Source organism: Nicotiana tabacum, chromosome 13, assembly GCF_000715075.1.
Source record: "Nicotiana tabacum cultivar K326 chromosome 13, ASM71507v2, whole genome shotgun sequence".
Lineage (NCBI taxonomy): Eukaryota > Viridiplantae > Streptophyta > Magnoliopsida > Solanales > Solanaceae > Nicotiana > Nicotiana tabacum.
Window position 1 is genome coordinate 115,389,630 of NC_134092.1, and position 19,597 is coordinate 115,409,226.

Below are 19,597 nucleotides of genomic sequence, written 5' to 3' on the forward strand. Positions count from 1 at the left end.
TTTATTTCTATTTGCGTAAGATGTAAATGGATGTCTGATTTCGTCCTATTGGAGGAGGAAAGGAACATAATTAATTGATAAGAAAGTTAGAAACTTGCAGTGTAGGGAATGAATGATTCCTTTGGTGAATTGTAGCAGAGGCATAGACATTGAACATTCAGTATGAGTACCAATTGGTCTAAACTAAAGATATACTTCCTCAAAACATTTTTAATGAAGTCTTTTGAGTTCTGGCTCGTCTATTTTCATTCATCAGAGTGCATCTATTCATAATGGCTACAGCCTACAAATATCATTATCACATCATGTCTCTCTTATTACGTTTTTCTCGATACAAACTGACTATACAAATGTAATGACTTTAGACCAGAGGTGCAGCCAAAGGTCAGTTACAAAACTAAGTAGACGAAGAACATTTGGTAGCATGGAGATGGTAATCTAAGATACAGGAATGATGATTACATAGTGTGTCCTATCAGAAAACCTGTGGTAGATGCCACTGATCTGATGCAAGCACCATGTTGTCACCCTTTCAAAACCTCGACCTCCTTTCTAATTATGTACCACTTATGGAACCACAACCACATCAAATCAACCACTGAGGACTCGGAAATGTTTCCTTGTAAATGTCTCTCGCAGTTCTACCTGTTTGCTGGTCGAAACTGAGAAATCCACAAGCAATGCAGCCTCAAATCATAGACGATAATGCTGATGCCTTGGTTGTGGTAGCACAAAGGAGCAGTCCTCTCTGGAAGAAATCCAACCATTCAGACTTACCAATTCAATCAAACTCACACATATGCATGCGGACTTGTATCCACAACGTTAAACATCTAGCCATGCCTTGGGTGATATCAGTTGCTTCAGTAAGTTTTTGTTAATGTGGTATGATACAATTGAAAAGCCTCTCTTACTTGCAAGATCATCAATAAAACTGTTTCGTGCTCCACTAACGTGCCAATCCCAAATATATTGCTCAAGTGACTGCTAAATATTGATGCACCATGCATTGAGAGCCTACAAAAGCAATGTCCTCTCATGGTATCAACAAAAACAGAGACGTACGTGAGCTTATACAAGAAGACTATGCTTAATGTAATTGGAAAGGACCACAAGAGCTGCAAGATGGGAAGGTTACTCACTGAAGAATAAGTAACACAAGCACGAGGAACTGATGGCTAACTACATAGGAAATGCATTACCTATTAGCTGTGGGAGAAGCAAGTGTTGACGAAGCAAGACATCTATAGCAGATGATGCGCAGAACATACATGGCACAATCTCTTAGGCGACAAATGCAGCAGAATTAATTTAATTGAATGGATACGTAGTGACATTTGATGCTCTCCGAGATGGTCCTAGGGCAAGGTGGCTCTGCCGTTTTAATCATATCTGCATGAAGATTCCCCGTAGCTGAAGTAGGTCTTGGCTTTTCGAGTGCAGTTCTAGACACAGTCTGCTCCATCATACAAGGGCATGGAGTTGGTTACAGCAACAAAAAGCAAAGTGCTCAGGGGCCAGGGCAATCTTGGACTTACCTGCTATTCTGTGGCGGGAGAAGTTTGAGGCATTAGAATCAGATCCCGACAATGTTTTTTCAACCTGTGACAACAGGTTATCTAAAGAAATAGATAGTTGCTTGTCTATGTAAGAAGAATTATTTGTAACATTAACTTGCACTAAAACAAAAAGTATGTCATAAGCACTGCTTGACAAATATACAAACCTCTAGAAGGAATAAGACTCATTATCTTTCGTCCAATGCCAGTCAACAAGGATGTGAAGATGACACTGTCAATAGAAAAAGAATTATCAAGAATCTTTTATGGGTTCTTAATTTCAGCAAACTTTTGATTGCATATCTAAATTGAGTTTCAATTTGCAAGACCTAGCTTTAGTTTCGGACATTAGATTATGGGGGCACTACTGATAAAGTTTTATTAGTCTACAAATCAGAATTTAAAAAATGTCACTTTTATACGAAGTGGATACACACAATTGTCTTTCACTCAAAAGCATAACATTGTTCCTTTTTTAAAATGATAATTAGAGAATTCGAAAAAAGAAAATAATAAATAAATAGCTGTATTTTTTCTAGCTAATTCTCCTCTCGGCCGTTAGTGGTGAAACTTACCGTATGCCTACGCCGGAAATGGCTAGGGGTAAGATGAAAAAAACTGCGAACAAAATTCAATTATCATAAGTGAAGATAGCAAAGGTGAATCGCAGAACAATTGAGAAGCCTGAGCTATTGGAAGATCTATCGGGAACAGGGCATATTTAATCGCCAACTGGGGTTCCAAACCACAACAATGAGGGCACGCACACTCCGCCGATAAGGGGCAATGAAGCTATAAGTGATGTACCAGGAAATAAGGACACTACAGGGACAGTAGCTTCTGTATTGGGGATAACTAAGCTATCTCAACAACTAGGGTTGTGAATAGCGGAGGCAGTGGAATTGTAATGCAATTGAAGGAAACTCAAAGCCCTAGGTCTGAGTCTGGAAGAGCTATTCCTCATAAGTTTCAGCAAGAGACCCCTACTGAAGAGATAATGAAGATTGATCAGACTGATGCTACCAAATGTGTTCCTACCTGGGCCAATATTGTCACCGGGAATAAGCTGGCCTCTAGGGGAATGAAACTGGACTTCATAGCTCCACTAATACTATAAGGGGAGATAATTGTGGAATTGAACCAAGAGGAGATTGAAGAAGAAAATAAGTGGGAGCATGCTATTATCTTGTATGTCATTGGCAACTCACCAACAATTGGAGCTTTGAGAGATTCCTTACCGCTCAATGGAGGTTCGCTCAAAAACCACAAATCTATTATCACAATGAAGAGGCAATTTTGTGATCCCGTTCAGCTGCTACTAGGAAAGGAATGAGGTATTATTCTCTGGTCCACAAACTATTAACAATAGGCCTGTGATAATGAAGCCATGGAGTTATGAATTTAATTTCTAAGATGAAGTGCTACGAATTGTGCCATTATGGGTGAGATTTCCCAATTTTCCGCTTAACTGTTGGGGAATATGGACTCTTAGTCGTATTGGTAGTGGCCTAGGCAAACCACTTTTTGCAGATGAGTATTACTTCAGTCACTCGTATCTCCTTTGCTCGAATGTTAATTGAGGTCGGCATTACAAGACCCCTGCCAAAAAAGGTGAAGGTGAAGGACCCTAGGGGAAAGATATTTGAGCAGGAGATAGTTTATGATTGGGAACCAGAATATTGCTCAACATGTCTAACCATTGGGCATGATTGTAAGAGAGTGATAGAAAGGAAGCCTCAACCTAAGCTAGCTAAAGGAAGGAATGTCATCACCAAACAGGTTTGGCAAAGGAGTGAATCTGTGGCAGATATTCGAAAGGTGACACATGTTCAGCAACAGGGTATACAAAAGCAACAGAAACAACCAGAGAAGGTAGCCAAGGAAACAGAGTTTCCTATTCAGCCAGAGAACAACAATGAACAACCTCAAACAGAAGGGTGGAAAGCTGTTACAGGGAAATCAGCTGCTAAATCAAATAAAGTAGCGAGTCATGAAGGTGACAACATTGGCACAAAGAATGGATTTAGTCCATTAGCTGAGCCAACAGGCAATCATACTTTGCAGGGTTGTCAATCATTTGAAAGGGGACAAAGTAGCCAGATAGGAGCTGGGGATATCACATTTTCTCTATTCGTTCCAGTATGAGTCTGATTACTTGGAATGTAAGAGGAATGAATAAGTCCTATAAGCAAAAAGAGCTAAAAGGGGTTTTAAGGGAGAATTTGGGTCTTCTGGGGTCCTAATGTTTTTGACTTTAATGTAATAGACATAAGTGCTCAATGCATCCATGGAATGGTGAGAATTTATGCAACCAACTTGTTGTTTAATTTCACAGCTGTATATGGATACCACACAATACAAGATAGAAGGGGTTTATGGGAGAGACTCAGGGAGCTAGCAGGAGTACAACAGGACCATGGCTGGTAATAGGTGATTTCAACACTATATTGCATGTTGAGGATAGACAATTTGGGCTCCTGTACCAGAAGCAGAAGTTAGGGATTTTAGAGAATTTTTGTCTGACACTGGTATGACTGAGTTACAATACACTGGTAGGGACTATACCTAGACAAACAACAATGCGTATAGCTGGATCGATAGGACGATAGTGAATGCAGAATGGATGAACTTATGGCCTACTTGGAAAATTATAGTGATGGAGCCTTTCTTTTCAGATCATTCCCCTTTAAAACTTACTACTGAAGGGCAGCAGGGGAAGGGTGCTAGGCCATTCAAATTTTCAATTGTCTAGCAGAGCATCAAGACTTCTTACCATTGATCAAGGATTGCTGGGATAATATTGGTACAAATATGTGTATGAGGCAGATATGGTATAAGCTCAAGGAGGTGTAGCAAGATATAAAGAAGTTGAGCACAAGACAATTTACGGGGTAGACAAGAAGCTAGAAGAAATAAGAAAAAATATCCAGGTGGTACAACAACAAATGGGAACTCAGCTGTTACACGCTAATTTAATAGAAGATGAGAAGGAGTTAAGATCACAGTTAAAGAAATGGGGAGCAATTGAGGAGAGAATATACAAGCAGAAATCTAGAATCAAATGGCTTTCGTTAGAAGATTCTAACTCTGCTTATTTCTTTGCTAACATGAAGAACGGGTGTGGGCAGAACTCCATTAGGAATTTACAGTCACTTCAAGGGGGATTGCTACATACTAAAGCTCATACAAAGGAAGAAGTGGTGGTTGTTTATAGGAGTCTTCTGGGCACATCTGCTGAATCTTTACCCACAATTAATCCTACAGTTATTCAAGATGGGGCTGTACTTAACAAAAATCAGCAGAAGCAATTAATCAGTCCGATTAGTAGTGAGGAAGTAGTTCAAGCACTTAACAGTATTGATGATACGAAGGCCCTCGGGTGTGACGGGCTTAATGCGTATTTCTTCAAGAAAGCCTCGCCAATTATAGGTGATGAAGTTACACAGGCTGTTCTACACTTTTTTTTATACAAATGAGATGTTTAAGCCCATAAACTGCACATCAGCGACATTAATTCCCAAGGTCAAGAACCCTTCAACTGTCAAGGACTTTAGACCTATATTTTGTTGCACAACAATATATAAAATCATCTCTAAAATCCTAACCAGAAGACTACAGGGAGTTATGGATGATCTTGTTGATAACTGTCAGTCAGCTTTTGCCCCAGGGAGGGAGAGTCATTACAGACAACATTATTATGGGGCATGAACTAGTTAAAGGGTATTGAAAGAAAGGTTTACCACCTAGATGTATGATCAAGCTAGACATGCAAAAGGCGTATGAATCCTTGGAGTGGGTGTTCATAGAACAAATACTTATTGGGTTGACTTTTCCTGATAAATTTATTAGATGGATCATGAGTTGCTTGAAGACAGTGTCTTACTCTATTCTTGTTAATGGGATGCTCAGTATACCATTTGATGCCAAGAAAGACCTGAAGCAAGGGGATCCATTATCCCCTTCTTGTTTGTACTAGCGATGGAATATTTAACTAGAGTGTTGAAGACCCTAAGACAAAAACCAGATTTTAATTTCCACCCTAGATGTAGTGAAATGCAGAGAGTGCAATTGGGCTTTGCTGATGACCTTCTGATGTTTTGCAGGCGTGATGTGATAACAGTCAAACTGATGTATGACTGTGTCCAACAGTTTTCATTGGCTTCAGGATTGATAGTTAACAAAGTCAAAAGCTCAATCTTCTTTGGAGGGGTGCCCGAGGATATTAAAATAGAGGTTGTTAGCTTGCTGGACTTTTCTCAAGGAGCACTTCCGGTCAGATATTTGGGGGTGCCAGTTCCAAAAGATTGACAGTAATGCAATGTCAGCCTTTTTTTGACAAGATGGTTGGAAAGATTACCTCATGGACTGTGTCCTATGCTGGGAGAAGTCAGCTCATTAAAAGTATTTTGTTCTCCATACAGACTTTCTGGTCACAAAATTTTGCATTGCTTAAGAAGATTATTACATTGGTTGAGACTGTATGCAGGAAGTTTTTGTGGGCAGGTGGAAAGGACTTAAGCAAGAAAGCTTTATTGTCTTGGGACAAAGTGTGTTTACCTAAGTCTGCTGGTGGACTAAATGTGACAGATATAGCATTGTGGAATAAAACATCAATTTGTAAGCATTATCGGAATCTCTGTAAGAAGAAAAGATAAACTATGGATTCAATGGGTTCACACTTATTATATAAAAAGGAAAACCTGTTTGGGGAATATGTGCTAAACAATCATCGTGGATGGTAAACAAAATCCTTAAAGCCAAGGAGTTCTTGAAGCAAGCAAGCATTTCTTTTGATGAGCTAATGGAGATACAATAGTTCTCTATCAGGAAGTTGTATATAAAGCTAAAAGGGAAGTTTCAAAAGGTACCATGGAAGAGACTAGTTTGTAATAACATGGGATGCCCAAAATGGATTTTTTTGCTGAGAATGGTGGCCCATGGAAGGCTGTATACCAGAGATAGACTGGTGAAATGGGGAGTAACGGGTTATATTATATGTCCTTTATGTGTGTAGAAGATGAATCTGTAATCCACTAGTTCTTCAAGTCCTCCTTTGTTGCTTCAATATGGAATCAATTGCTTAGATGGCAGGGTGTTCATAGACAGGCAATGGGGTGGGTGGATGAGCAAGCATGGGCAATCCAGTTCATGAATGGTGAAAATGCCAAGGCAGAGATCTATAGAATGAGTTTGGCTGGATGTGAATACTATGTTTGGCAAGAAAGGAACCAACGGATATTTCTGGATAGAAGGAGAGAAGATGCTACTCTAGTGAGACAGATTGTTCAAGACGTACATGTTCGAGGTGCAGACAATAGAAGAATAGCAGGCCAATTGAGAAGAATGAGTTACTATCCTTAGTTTCTGCTAGTTATGAATGTAGTAGTTATGACTGTTATAGATTTTGAAGTTTTGTAGTAGGGTAGATTGTAGAGTGGCGCATTCCTGCCTACCTTGAGGGTTTTTAGAACTGGTTGTAAATACTTCTTTTTCCCTGGTATATAAAATCTCTAATTACCAAAAAAAAAAAATCAGAGAATTCATTGATAATTCACCAAGATGGTGTGCTAATTTTAAAAAGGTGTCATAGTATTTGGAACATGGGCCTCATGAAACCTTAATATCAGCTTGGATATTCATAGCACCAGTTGGGAAATCAATTGTTTCCTAGATCAGTAAAGAAATGAGCTAAAATTAGAAAGGATCTAAAATGTGAGCAAAAACAGACACAAAATTTAGGAGGAGGCACAGAAAAAGGGAGTATACTACATGTATCAGAAAGGCTTACAAAAAAGATTACCATAGAACCATCCACCAGCTGCCTGGATCCTTTATCTTCACAAGCATTAGCAACTAACTCAAAGCACATGGAAGAAATCTGGACCCACGATGATGAGTCAGTTCCTAGGAATTAAAAAAGAAAAAAAGGAAAAAAAGAAATTTTAGCAATACATGTTAGAAGAGGAAATGAAATTGATAAAAACAATGAAAACATTCACATAAGTTCCCACAGAAAGTAGAATACAGAATGTAAGTTCACGAGGGGACTTCTGTATTCTCACAACGAGACGAAAATTATTGGAGGTTTAAGCACTGAAAATGTGAAACAAATCTTTCAGCACTGAAGTTTTTAGATAACTGCTTAATGTTGAGGACAATGCAAGAGCACTAAGTTGCTATCCTGATTAACGGATCAGAAAGCAAACAGGGGGGAAAATAAAACATGCATGGCTTTCTCATGCAGATTGAAAATGCAAAATCATATGATAAAAGATGAATACTGAATGCCATGCAACTAGATGATACAAGAAGTTCAAAAAAGCAACAAAGGATGGTTAAGGTGGCAACATGCTGGAACCGGTCGAAGATGTTAATGCAAGCACCTAATATTTCAATCTCCAATACTATTGTCCGGGACAGCTCCCCTAGCTCTTAGAAATCACATATAAGGGTATTAACATGTTGACACAACCCCATTTCCCCAAAAATGAAGGAATAGGTAAAACAGGATATAATTGAGAAGAACGAATCATTTAAGTTTCAAAGATGACAGTCTAACCCAATGTGCAGAAGTGTGTCGTTGCCATGACTCCGTTATGTCTTTAGAAAATCAGACAGGTGCCTTTTACATGTCCAGCAGGTGCTCAGGCAAGTTTATAGCTTCTTTTGCATTAGAAACGTGAGGTTGGGAACCGACCAGATGAGTGTCCGAACCTTGTGTCAGTTCATTTCATTCTTGGTTCGCGCTTGCCGATCTCCGGGGAAGCAAATTAACTAAAGAAGTATATGCAACTTCATCTAAACCAACTCCTGTAAGGGAAATACGATCTAAAAGTGAAAAGGCTTCTTCTACTTCCCCTTCCTTCAGAAACCCCTTCGTCAAAACGTTATAGGTGACAGAATCAGGAGTAATTCCCTTCTGTACCATCTCGGCAAAAAACTCCTTAGCTACTTTAACTTTACCAGCTTGGCAATACCCATCAATAATGACTGTATAAGTTATCTTATTAGGTTGTATATTGTGTGATGACATTTCCTGCAAAATGCTCCTCACTTTATCCATCTGACCCAATTTACAATAACCTCCAATCAATGCCGTATAACAAACAACATCAGGTGGAACTCCCTCCGTACGCATTCCATCAGTAAGGTTCATCGCATCCTCCATAAGCCCGATATTGCTCATGCCATGTATGAGAGAGGAATAAGTGACAACATTTGGTAGAATACCCCTACTTCTCATGTCATCGCGAAGTTTAAGGGCTTCTGTCACATTCCCGTTTCTACAATAAGCTCCAATAAGGGTGTTATAAACAATTATATTTGGGACTAAGCCTTGTCTGAGCATCTCATGGAAAAGGTCTCTGCCCTTTCCAAGTTTATCAGCTTTGCACAAACCATTTATTAAGGCCCCATAGGTATAAATATCACAGACAAGTCCCTTGCTTCGACATTCATCCCATAGCAACAGGGCTTCATCTATTTTACCCTTCTCGCCAAGCCCATGTAGCAGCACATTGTAAGTTGAAATGTCAGGTGCACTTCCTTGCTTTACCATTTCTTCTCTCAACACAAAGGCACCATCTAAGTTTCCGTCTTTGCAAAATGCACATATAAGAGTATTATACGTCATGCTATCTATTTGAACACCACTATCTCGCATCGCTTTCAGCATCCGAACAGCCTCTTGTATGTTACCAGCTTCACAAAGCCCATGAATTAGAGCATTTGAGGTCACTGTATTGGCCGTGAGCCCTTTCATCAGCAGCATATGCCAAAGCTCAACTGCTTCTGAATGCTTCCGTTCCTTGCAAAGACCACCAATTAATGTGGTCAGCAACCCATCATTTGGTTTCAAACTCCTTAATATCATTTCCTTAGTAAACCGTAGTGCAGAAAAAAACCTAGAATTTGTACACAATACAAGGATAACATTATTAAATGAACCAGGATTTACGCTCAATCCATGTAATAACATCTCCTCTAAGAGTTCTTCAGCTTGACTAGCTTGATTTACCTTACAAAAGCCTTTGATCAGTGAATTGCAAGTAACCGAGTTGGGGAGAATTCCTTTTCTTAACATTTCATCCCTTACCTTTAAAGCTTTCTGGATATTTCCTGCTGAGCAATGGCCATTAATGATGGTATTGTACATCACCTCATTTGGAACAAGCCCCTTGTTTGACATTTCTTTCAACACACAATCAGCTTCATCATATTTCTCAAGTTTCATCAGACAATTAATAATTATGCTATATGTGACGATACTTGGCTTTACACCATTTAATATCATTTCTTCCTTCAGACAGAAGGCATCTTCTAAATTACCATTCCTGCAAAGCCCGTGAATGAGGTTATTATAAGTGACAACATTTGGCATGACACCCATGTTTTCCATCTTTCGAAACAACTCCTTCGCCTCTTCCACCCTCCCTCCTTTACAAAAAGCATTAATCTCAGTGCTAAACAAGTAAACATCAGGTTTAACACCATCCTTCAAAACTCCAAAAACCTCATAACTCTTCCAAAGCTCATTCTCTTTCACAAGAGAACTCAACAAAAAGTTACAAGTTTTCAAAGAAGGATACAACCCCCTACTCGCCAATGACCTGAATACATCCAATGCAGCATCAAACCCAACATTCTTGAATTGGGTACAACATAGATGAACCAAAAGATCAAATGTCCTAACAGCAACACCAAAATCAGACAGGCGACTTAACTCCGCTAAAGAAACAGCTACCTCTACATGCTTTTGTTGGGGACAATCAAACAATGCAGGTAGTTTCCCATCAATTAACCTTATCAAAAGCAACCTAGCTGCATCATCATGATTCGAGGCGACGAGCAAACGAAACAGAGTACAATAAGATTGAACACTGAAACTAAAACCATAAGAACCGGACGCTAGATGGAAAAATTTCAAAGCATTCAATGGTTTTAAAGATGAATGAATTTCCAAGAAAATAGCATCAAACTGCTGTGGAGTCAGATGGGTCAGCAAATCTTTAATCTTTAACGAATCTACATGTGGGTTTGAGAGAACTGAAGTAACCCATTTGCGCAAATTGAAATCAAATACCTTTTGCTGTTTACTTTCTGAGCTGGGGTTAGGCTGCTTAGAAGGTGTTTGATGTAATGTCTCACTAATTTGATCTGAAGAAGCAGTAGAAATCACACAGGTCAAAGGACGTTTGATATGTGAAAATATAGCAATCGTTTTGGGAATTTTCAATCTTCTTACGTCCATCTATATTACTATTCTATATGTATAAAATTTGTATAAGAATCAGTATTCATGTGTATGAGAAGAGAAATACGCCTTTCTGAAATAGGGTTTAGATGGAGATGGAAATAGAAATGGTGGCAATGATGCCATGTATGTGGGTTGTGTTGGAGGAAGAAAGGCCACGACAGTTTCAGGTAGTTTTGCCAATGGCGTAGAGGGTTTAGGTAGTTTGAACGGAGAACCGCAGACTCAGCAACTTTTGGGCCTCTGAATGAATAGTCAAACTAGGACCAATAGCTAGGTTGTTTTGGGCTTGTCCCTCAAAAATATGTATTGGGCCAAAGAAGGTTGTGGTCGTCAAAATTGATTTTGTTTTTGGAAAATAGCCACTTTTAGATGCTATAAGAATTTAGCCACTATTTAAAAAGCTATTAGCATTTAGCTACTTTTTCACACAAGAAAATATTTGAACAAAAATACCCCTATACTAAAACACAGAACAACTCCAGCAATCGATGTTGGAGCCTGAAGCTTTGATAAGTGAAACCTAGTATACTATGCTAAAGTTGAAAAATCAACTAAATGTGAAATTACAACATTGTATGTTGGAGTTCATAATTTTATTAGTATAAACTCGGCATATTATATTGGAGTTTTAACCTAATTCTTAAAACAAAAATCCAACCCAATTGAATTTTTTCTTGTAATAGTATAGTTCGGTGTCTTGGAGGCCGATGAGAGCTTCTGCATAAATTCTTTATCAACCAATAATTTTTTCCCTTCTCATTTCCATACCCATAGTTTTTAATAACATAGTTTAGTAGACGCAATTGTTTCAAATAGCCATTTTTGTTGCTCGCCATTTCAAAACTACTTGAAATTAAGTCACTTTTCATATAAAAAAATCATATTTGGAAGAAAAAAAATCCCTCCATATATCAGCTACACACAACTGATTTTTCACTACGAAAGCGCTTATTTTTCTCCTCCTTTTTTTGAACTCCAAAACATTGTCCTAGAGTTCACTTGTAGAAGTTTGATTTTAATTTTTACAAGTGAAACTCTAAATACTTGTTTGGAGTTCAGTTTTGTAACTCAAAACTCCAGGGCACTATTATGGAGTCATAATGATGTTGGGCATATTCTAATATTGATTTGTGGTTATTTTTCAAGTTCCTTAGGGTGTTTTTTTTACTGGTAATATGCCATGTTAAGATGAGTTACAGAAAGAAGTATCATTGTGTCATGACCCAAAACTTAGCATGTCATGGTGGCGCCTAACGTGATACTAGGCAAACCGACACTTCAAAATACTTTCACATTTTTAAATTAAAAAAATAGGAATAACACATGTTTAAATCATCAAAACTCGCAAAATGGATAGAAAGTCAAAACCAATACAGAAATTTCCAATATCGGGGTGTCACTAAGTACATGAGCGTTTAAACATCCCAATTTTGGAAGCACAATATATAATAGTCTGAAACTAAATACATAAAGCGGAAAGATAGGGAAGGAGAGACGGGGTCTGCGAAATGTCAGGTAGCTTACCTTGAAATCTCCACATGATCGATTGTGCAAAGGAATCAACACCTACCGTGTTCGGAAATACCTGGATCTGCACACGAAGTACAGGGTGTAGCATGAGTACAATCAACTCAGTAAATAACAAGACTAAATAAAGGACTGAAAGCAGTGACGAGTTTCACAATTATAGTTCAGTTACAGTAATTTCAACATAGGAAGGTATGCATGCTTTCAAGTTCGACAATTTAGGCCACAACAGTTAATTCATGTCAAGTTCAGGTGAAACATAATATAAATCTCTCAGAAATTACAAGACGGTGATATATGATAGCTGAAGTGAAACAAAAATGAAAGTCAAATGCATCCTCTCAAAGCAACAGTCACTCAGTCCTCTCATTCACTCCAACTTCACCATCATTCATTCTTCACAATCACTCATTCCTCTCAATCACTCAGCACTCAGCACTTGATATCCGACATTCGGCACTCGCACTCAGTAGGTATCTGCGTTCACTGGGGTGACTCTGGAGGGGCTCCTTCAGCCCAAGCGCTATAATAAGCCAATCATGGCATAAATCAATAAAACATGCTGCGACGTGCAGCCCGATCCCATAAATATCTTCACAATTAGGCTCTCGGCCTCACTCAGTCATCAACCTCTTCAGTCTCTTGGGCTCTCAGAAATCATGATAATCAGCCCAAACAATAATGATATAATGCATCAATAATGAACAATAGAGACTGAGATGTAATATACAAGTTAAATTGTGACTGAGTATAAAACAACATCTTAGCAGATAATTCAACATGTTCACGACCTATGTGGGTCCCTACAGTGCCAACACATAGTCTAAACATGATTTTTAATTTGATTTATAGTTTAATTTCTCTAATACATGGAGAATGTACGGATAACAACAGATTATTCAACTACACAGTTCCATGAAATTGACCAAGTCACAATTCCTACGGCGCACGCCCGTCACCTAGCATATGCGTCACCAAAACCAAACACATGACACATAATACGGGGTTTCATGCCCTCAGAACCAAATTTAGAATTATTACTTACCTCAATCCGAATAAATCTCTACTCCAATACACCATTGCCTCCAAATGCCTCGAATCTATCCATAAACAATTCGATATAATCAACACGGGCTAAAGGAATCAATTCCAGAATAAAAATACTAAGTTATTAATCAAAAGTTAAAAATTGACTCAAAATCCGCCCCGGGCCCACGTCTCGAAATCCGTTAAAAGTGACAAAACCCGAAAGCCCATTCATCCATGAGTACAACCATACCAAATTTACCAAAATTCGACACCAAATCGTCACCCAAATCCCCAAATTCAACTCTCCAAATCCCTAGCCTCAAACTCTCAAATTCCACCTTAAATACACATAAACTAGGTGGGAAATTCAATGGGGAAACAAGATTATTGATTAAAAAAATGAGCACAAGGGACTTACCTCAAGAAACCCCTCGAAACTCCTCTCAAGAATCGCCCAAACCCGAGCTTTAAATGTTTAAAATAAAGCAAAATCGCAAACCCTCGTTTTAAATAATCTGCCTAGCATTCTCGCTTCTGTGGCCACTTTACTCGCTTATGCGGCACCGCTTTTGCGGTCCATTATCCGCATATGCGGAGGTCACTAAGCCGACCAACCGCTTCTGCGGTCTAAACCCCCACTTCTGCGGGCGCGCATCTGCACAAACAATCTGCTTCTGCGGACCATCCTCACCACTCCTTTTTCACTTCTGCGACCCTTCAAGAGTAGGTGCGAGTCCGCACCTGCGGAATACCTTCCACATTTGCGCTCCACAGTCCCCAGTCCAATCTTCCATTTCTGTGCTTCCTAGCTCGTTTCTGCGAGCTCGCACTTGCGACCAATGTTCTGCAGGTGCGATTGCACCAGAAGGCTTCTGTTACAGCAATCTGTCAAACTCAAACTTTGATCCGAAAACCATCCAAAATCAACCCGAGGCCCAGGCCCTCGGGACCTCAACCAAACATACCAACAAGTCCTAAAACACGATACGAAACTAGTCGAGACCTCAAATCACATCAAACAACATCAAAAAACACAAATCACACCCCAATTCAAGCCTATTGAAACTAAGGAAATTTCAACTTCTACAAACGATGCCGAAACCTATCAAATCACGCCCGATTGACCCTAAATCTTGCACATAAGTCACAAATGACACAACGGACCTACTCCAACTCCCAGAACTCCAATCCGAGCCTGGTAACCACAAAGTCCACTCTTGGTCAAACTTCCAAATTTCCATCTTTTGCCATTTCAAGCCTAATTCAACTACGAACCTCCAAAACACAATCCAGACACGCTCTTAAGTCCAAAATAACACAACGGAGCTAACGGAACCGTCAAAACTCCATTCCGAAGTCGTTTACTCATAAGTCAACATCCGATCAACCCTTTCAACTTAAGCTTCCAACTTTGAGACTAAGTGTCTCAATTTATTCTGAAATATCTCCGGGTCCTAACCAACTACCCCGGTAAGTCACATAACAACTATAAAGCATAAAAGGAGCAGTAAATAGGGGAATGGGGTTTCAACTCTCAAAGCGATCGGCCGGGTCGTTACATCTTTCCACTCTTAAATAAACGTTCATCCTCGAACGGGTCTAGAAACGTACTTGAAGTCTCAAATAGGTGTGGATATATGCTCCGCATCTCCTGGTCGGTCTCCCAAGTAGCCTCCTCAACTGGCTGACCTCTCCACTGCACCTTCACTGAAGCTATGTCCTTTAACCTGAGGGTTGGACCTACCAATCCAAAATGGTCACCGGCTCCACATCATAAGTCAAATCACCATCCAACTGAACCATGCTGAAATCCAAAACATGAGACAGATAGCCGACATACTTCCAGAGCATAGAAATATGAAATACTTGATGCACACTCGACAAAATAGGTGGCAAGGCAAGCTTGTAAGCCACCTCTCCAATCCTCTAGAGTACCTCAAAAGGCCCAATATACTGAGGGCTCAACTTGCCCTTCTTCCCGAACCTTATAACACCCTTCATGGGTGAAACCTTGAGCAGTACCTTTTCCCCCACCATGAAAGCAACATCACAAACCTTTATGTCGGCATAACTCTTCTGTCTAGACTGCGTTGTGTGAAGCCGATCCTGAATTAATTTAACCTTGTCCAAAGCATCCTAAACCAAGTCAGTACTCAATAGTTTATCCTCATCCGGCTCAAACCAACCCACCGGAGATCTACACCATCTCCCGTACAAAGCCTCATATGGAGCTATTTGAATGCTCGGCTGGTAGCTGTTGTTGTAGGCAAACTCTGCAAGCGGCAGAAACTGATCTCATGAACCCCCGAAATCAATGACACAAAGCGCGTCGCATATCCTCCAATATCTGAATAGTGCGCTCGCACTGTCTGTCCGTCTGAGCCTGAAATATTGTACTCAACTCAACCTGGGTGCCCAACTCTTGCTGCACGACTCTCCAAAATTATGATGTAAACTGCGTGTCCCGATCTAAAATGGCGGACACCGGCATATCGTGAAGGCGAACAATCTCGCGAATGTAAATCTCAGCCAACCTCTCTTAAGAATAAGTAGTCCTAACTGGAATGAAGTGCGCGGACTTGGTCAACCGATCCACAATTACCCAAATAACATCGAACTTCTCGAAGTCTGTGGGAGCCGAACTACAAAATCCATGGTGATCCGCTCCCATTTCCACTATGGAATCTCTAGCCTCTGAAGCAATCCACCTGGTCTCTGATGCTCATACTTTACCTACTAACAGTTAAGGCACCGATCTACAAACCCCACTATATCCTTCTTCATTCTTCTCTACCAATACTGTTGCCTCAAGTCTTGGTACATCTTCGCGGGACCCGGATGAATGGAATACTACGAACTGTGGGCCTCCTCAAGAATCAACTCACGCAGCCCATCTATATTAGGCATACAAATCTGACTCTACATCCTCAACATCCCATCATCTCCAATAGTAACATCTCTAGCATCACCGTGCTGGACCGTGTCCTTAAAGACAAGAAAATGAGGATCATCATACTGGCGCTCTCTGATGCGATCATATAAGGAAGACCGAGAAACCACACAAGCTAGAACCCGGTTGGGCTCCGAAACATCTAATCTCACGAACTAGTTGGCCAAGGCCTGAACATCAATTGCAAGAGGTCTTTCATCAACAGGAATGAATGCAAGGCTGCTCATACTCACTGACTTTCTACTCAAGGCATCGGCCACCACATTGGCCTTCCCGAGATGATATAGAATAGTGATATCATAGTCCTTTAGCTTCTCCAACCATCTCTGATATCTCAAATTTAGATCCTTCTATTTGAACAGGTGATGGAGGCTCTGATGATCCATAAATACCTCGCAAGTTACACCGTAGAGATAATGCCTCCAAATCTTCAATGCATGAATGATGGTAGCCAACTTCAAATCATGAACATGGTAGTTCTTCTCATGGGGATTCAACTGACGTGAAGCATAAGCAATCACCCTACCTCCATGCATCAATACACACCCAATGCTAATCCGAGAAGCATCACAATACACTGCATAAAAACCAGAAGCTGAAGGTAGAACTAGAATTGGAGTTGTGGTCAAGGTAGTTTTGAGCTTTTGAAAGCTCTCCTCACACTCATCCGACCACCTGAAAATAGCACCATTTTGGGTCAATTTGGTCAAAGGCGATGCAATATACGAGAAACCCTCCATGAAGTGATGATAATAACCGGCCAAGCCGAGAAAGCTCTGAATCTTCATAGCTGAGGACGGTATAGGCCAACTCTGAACCACTTTTATCTTCTTTGGATCCACCTGAATCCTCTCACTAGACACCACGTGCCCCAAGAATGCCACTGAACTAAGCCAAAACTTACATTTGGAGAACTTGGCATAAAACTTCTCATCCCTCAACTGCTTCAACACAATCCTCAAATATTAAGCATGTTCCTCCTGGCTATGAGAGTACACCATGATGTCATCAATGAACACTATGACAAACGAGTCAAAATAAGACTGAAATACACTGTTCATCATATGCATGAATGGTGCTTGGGCGTTGGTCAGCCCAAAAGACATCACAAGAAACTCATAATGACTATAACAGGTCCTGAATGCTCTCTTTAGAATATTCGAGTCTCGAATCTTCAACTGGTGATACCCAGACCTCAAGTCAATCTTAGAGAACACCCTCTCTCCCTAAAGCTGGTCAAATAGATCATCAATGTGCGGCAAATGATACTTGTTCTTGATTGTAACTTTGTTCAACTGCCTATAATCGATGCACATCCACATAGTACCATCATTCTTCTTCACAAACAGAACCGGTGCACCCCAAGGAGACATACTAGGCCTAATAAACCCCTTATCAAGAAGTTCCTGAAGCTACTCTTTCATTTCCTTCAACTCAGATGGTGCCATACGATACGGAGGAATTGAAATGGGCTGAGTGGCCGGCACCAAGTCAATACCAAAGTCAATATCCCTATCGGGCGGCATGCCCGACAGGTCTGCAGGAAACATATCCGAAAAATCTCGCACCACCGGAACAAAATCAATAGTAGGAGTATCAGCACCAACATCGCTCACAAAGGCCAAATAAGATAAACAACCCTTCCCAACCATCCGTCGGGCCTTCAAATATGAAATCACTCTGCTGGGAATATAGTCTAGAGAATCTCTCCACTCAATCCTTGGCAGCCCCGATATCGCCAACTTCATGGTCTTAGCGTGACAATCCAGTATAGCATGACATGGAGATAACCAATCCATACCCAAGATCACGTCGAAATCAACCATACTAAGTAACAAGAGATCAACTCTAGTCTCCAATCCCCCAATAGTCACTACACACGACCGATATACACGGTCCACAATAATAGTATTGCTCACTGGCGTAGAGACATGAACAAATAAAACTAAGGACTCACGGGGCATATCCAGATAATGAGCAAAATATGATGATACATACGAATAAGTGGAACCAGGGTCAAATAATACAGAAGCATCCTTGTGGCACACTGAGACAATGTTTGTAATCACTACATCTGAAGAAACAACATTTGGCTTGGCAGGAATAGCATAGAATCGGGCCTGACCGCCACCTGATCGGCCTCTCCCCCTTGGGCGACCCCTAGCTAGCTGGGCGGGTGGTGAAGTAACTGGTGTTGAAGTAGCAGCCTGACTCCTATGTTGCACTAGACCTCCCGGACGATGAGAACACTACCTACACATATATCCATACTCCCCGCACTCGAAGCAACTCCCGGTGCTGGTGGTGGGGACTAAAGAGAGCCCCGAGAACCGGGATAACTGCTAGAAAGACCTGGCATAGATGAACCCTGAACCGATGGAGCATGGGACGAACTCTGAGCTGGAAGGGAACAGAGAGATGATTGACCCTGATGAGGATTGAATGAACCATTGATGGATAATGCACCACGGTGAGCTGGACGAGTCATCTGAGCGTGCCTATAAGGATGACCCATGTTGTGGTAGAACTGACCCCCAAAAGGAATGCCGCTGAAACCACCCAATCCACGAGGCCTCTTGGCCTCCCGCTCACCACGCTTTTGATTGTGGACCATCTCTATCTGTCGAGCAATATCAACCACCTCATTGAAAGTAGCCCCGATACCCTCTCCCGAGTCATAAGCAACCGCAGCTGATATGTGAGGCCATCAATAAACCTCCTAATCTTGTCCCTGTAAGTGGGAACCAACCAAACTACATGATGAGCCAACTCAAAAAACCCCATCTCGTACTGGGTCACAAACATGCCCTCATGACGTAGTTGCTCAAACTGTTTGCGCAATTCCTCCCTGCGAGACTGTGGCACGAACTTCTCCAAAAAAAAGACGAAGAACTCCTGCCATGAAAGTGGTATTGCACTGACTGCCCTGTGCCTCTCATAAGCCTCCCACCATCTGAAGGCAGCCCCAGTGAACTGAAAAGTAGTGAACAAGACCCCACTAGTCTCCAGAATACCAGCTGTGCGAAGAATCCGCTAACACTTATCCAAGAAACCCTAGGTATCCTCTAATTCAGCCCCGCTAAATGATGGAGGCTGGAGCCTCCCAAATCTCTCTAGTCTCCTTTGCTCATCATCAGTCATAACGGGGACAATCTGGGCCTAAGCAGTTGCAATCAGATGGGTTGGTAGTACCCCCGGTGTCTGGAGTCCCTACATCACTGCTCTGGAGTATGATCGGCGGGAGTCTGAGTACCTCCCCTATTTGAGAAGTGGCTA

The 19,597-nt window shown here is 40.9% G+C and overlaps 1 protein-coding gene across 17 annotated transcripts; it reads right to left on the bottom strand.

Moving 5' to 3' along the window:
- Positions 1-228: 228 nt before the first annotated feature.
- LOC107820366 (uncharacterized) lies at positions 229-11,037 on the bottom strand. 17 transcript variants are annotated; one of them, XM_075228358.1, is made up of 7 exons: positions 8,119-11,033; positions 7,360-7,463; positions 1,727-1,791; positions 1,539-1,619; positions 1,203-1,456; positions 915-1,017; positions 229-748 (listed from the first exon to the last, which is right to left on the bottom strand). In XM_075228358.1, exon 1 carries the CDS (start codon positions 10,807-10,809, stop codon positions 8,290-8,292), a length of 2,520 nt encoding a protein of 839 aa, XP_075084459.1. In that variant the 5' UTR covers positions 10,810-11,033; the 3' UTR covers positions 229-748; positions 915-1,017; positions 1,203-1,456; positions 1,539-1,619; positions 1,727-1,791; positions 7,360-7,463; positions 8,119-8,289. The 17 variants fall into 17 exon arrangements, 16 of the variants coding, with proteins under 16 accessions (XP_075084459.1, XP_075084457.1, XP_075084456.1 ...); XM_075228356.1 differs by adding an exon at positions 7,176-7,226 and having other exon boundaries at positions 229-1,017; positions 1,539-1,602; XM_075228355.1 differs by adding an exon at positions 7,176-7,226 and having other exon boundaries at positions 229-1,017.
- Between the last annotated feature and the right edge of the window lie 8,560 nt (positions 11,038-19,597).

Coding starts and splice junctions, on each gene's coding strand:
- LOC107820366 (XM_075228352.1), bottom strand. CDS start 10,809: ATGGACGTAAGAAGATTGAAAATTCCCAAAACGATTGCTATATTTTCA.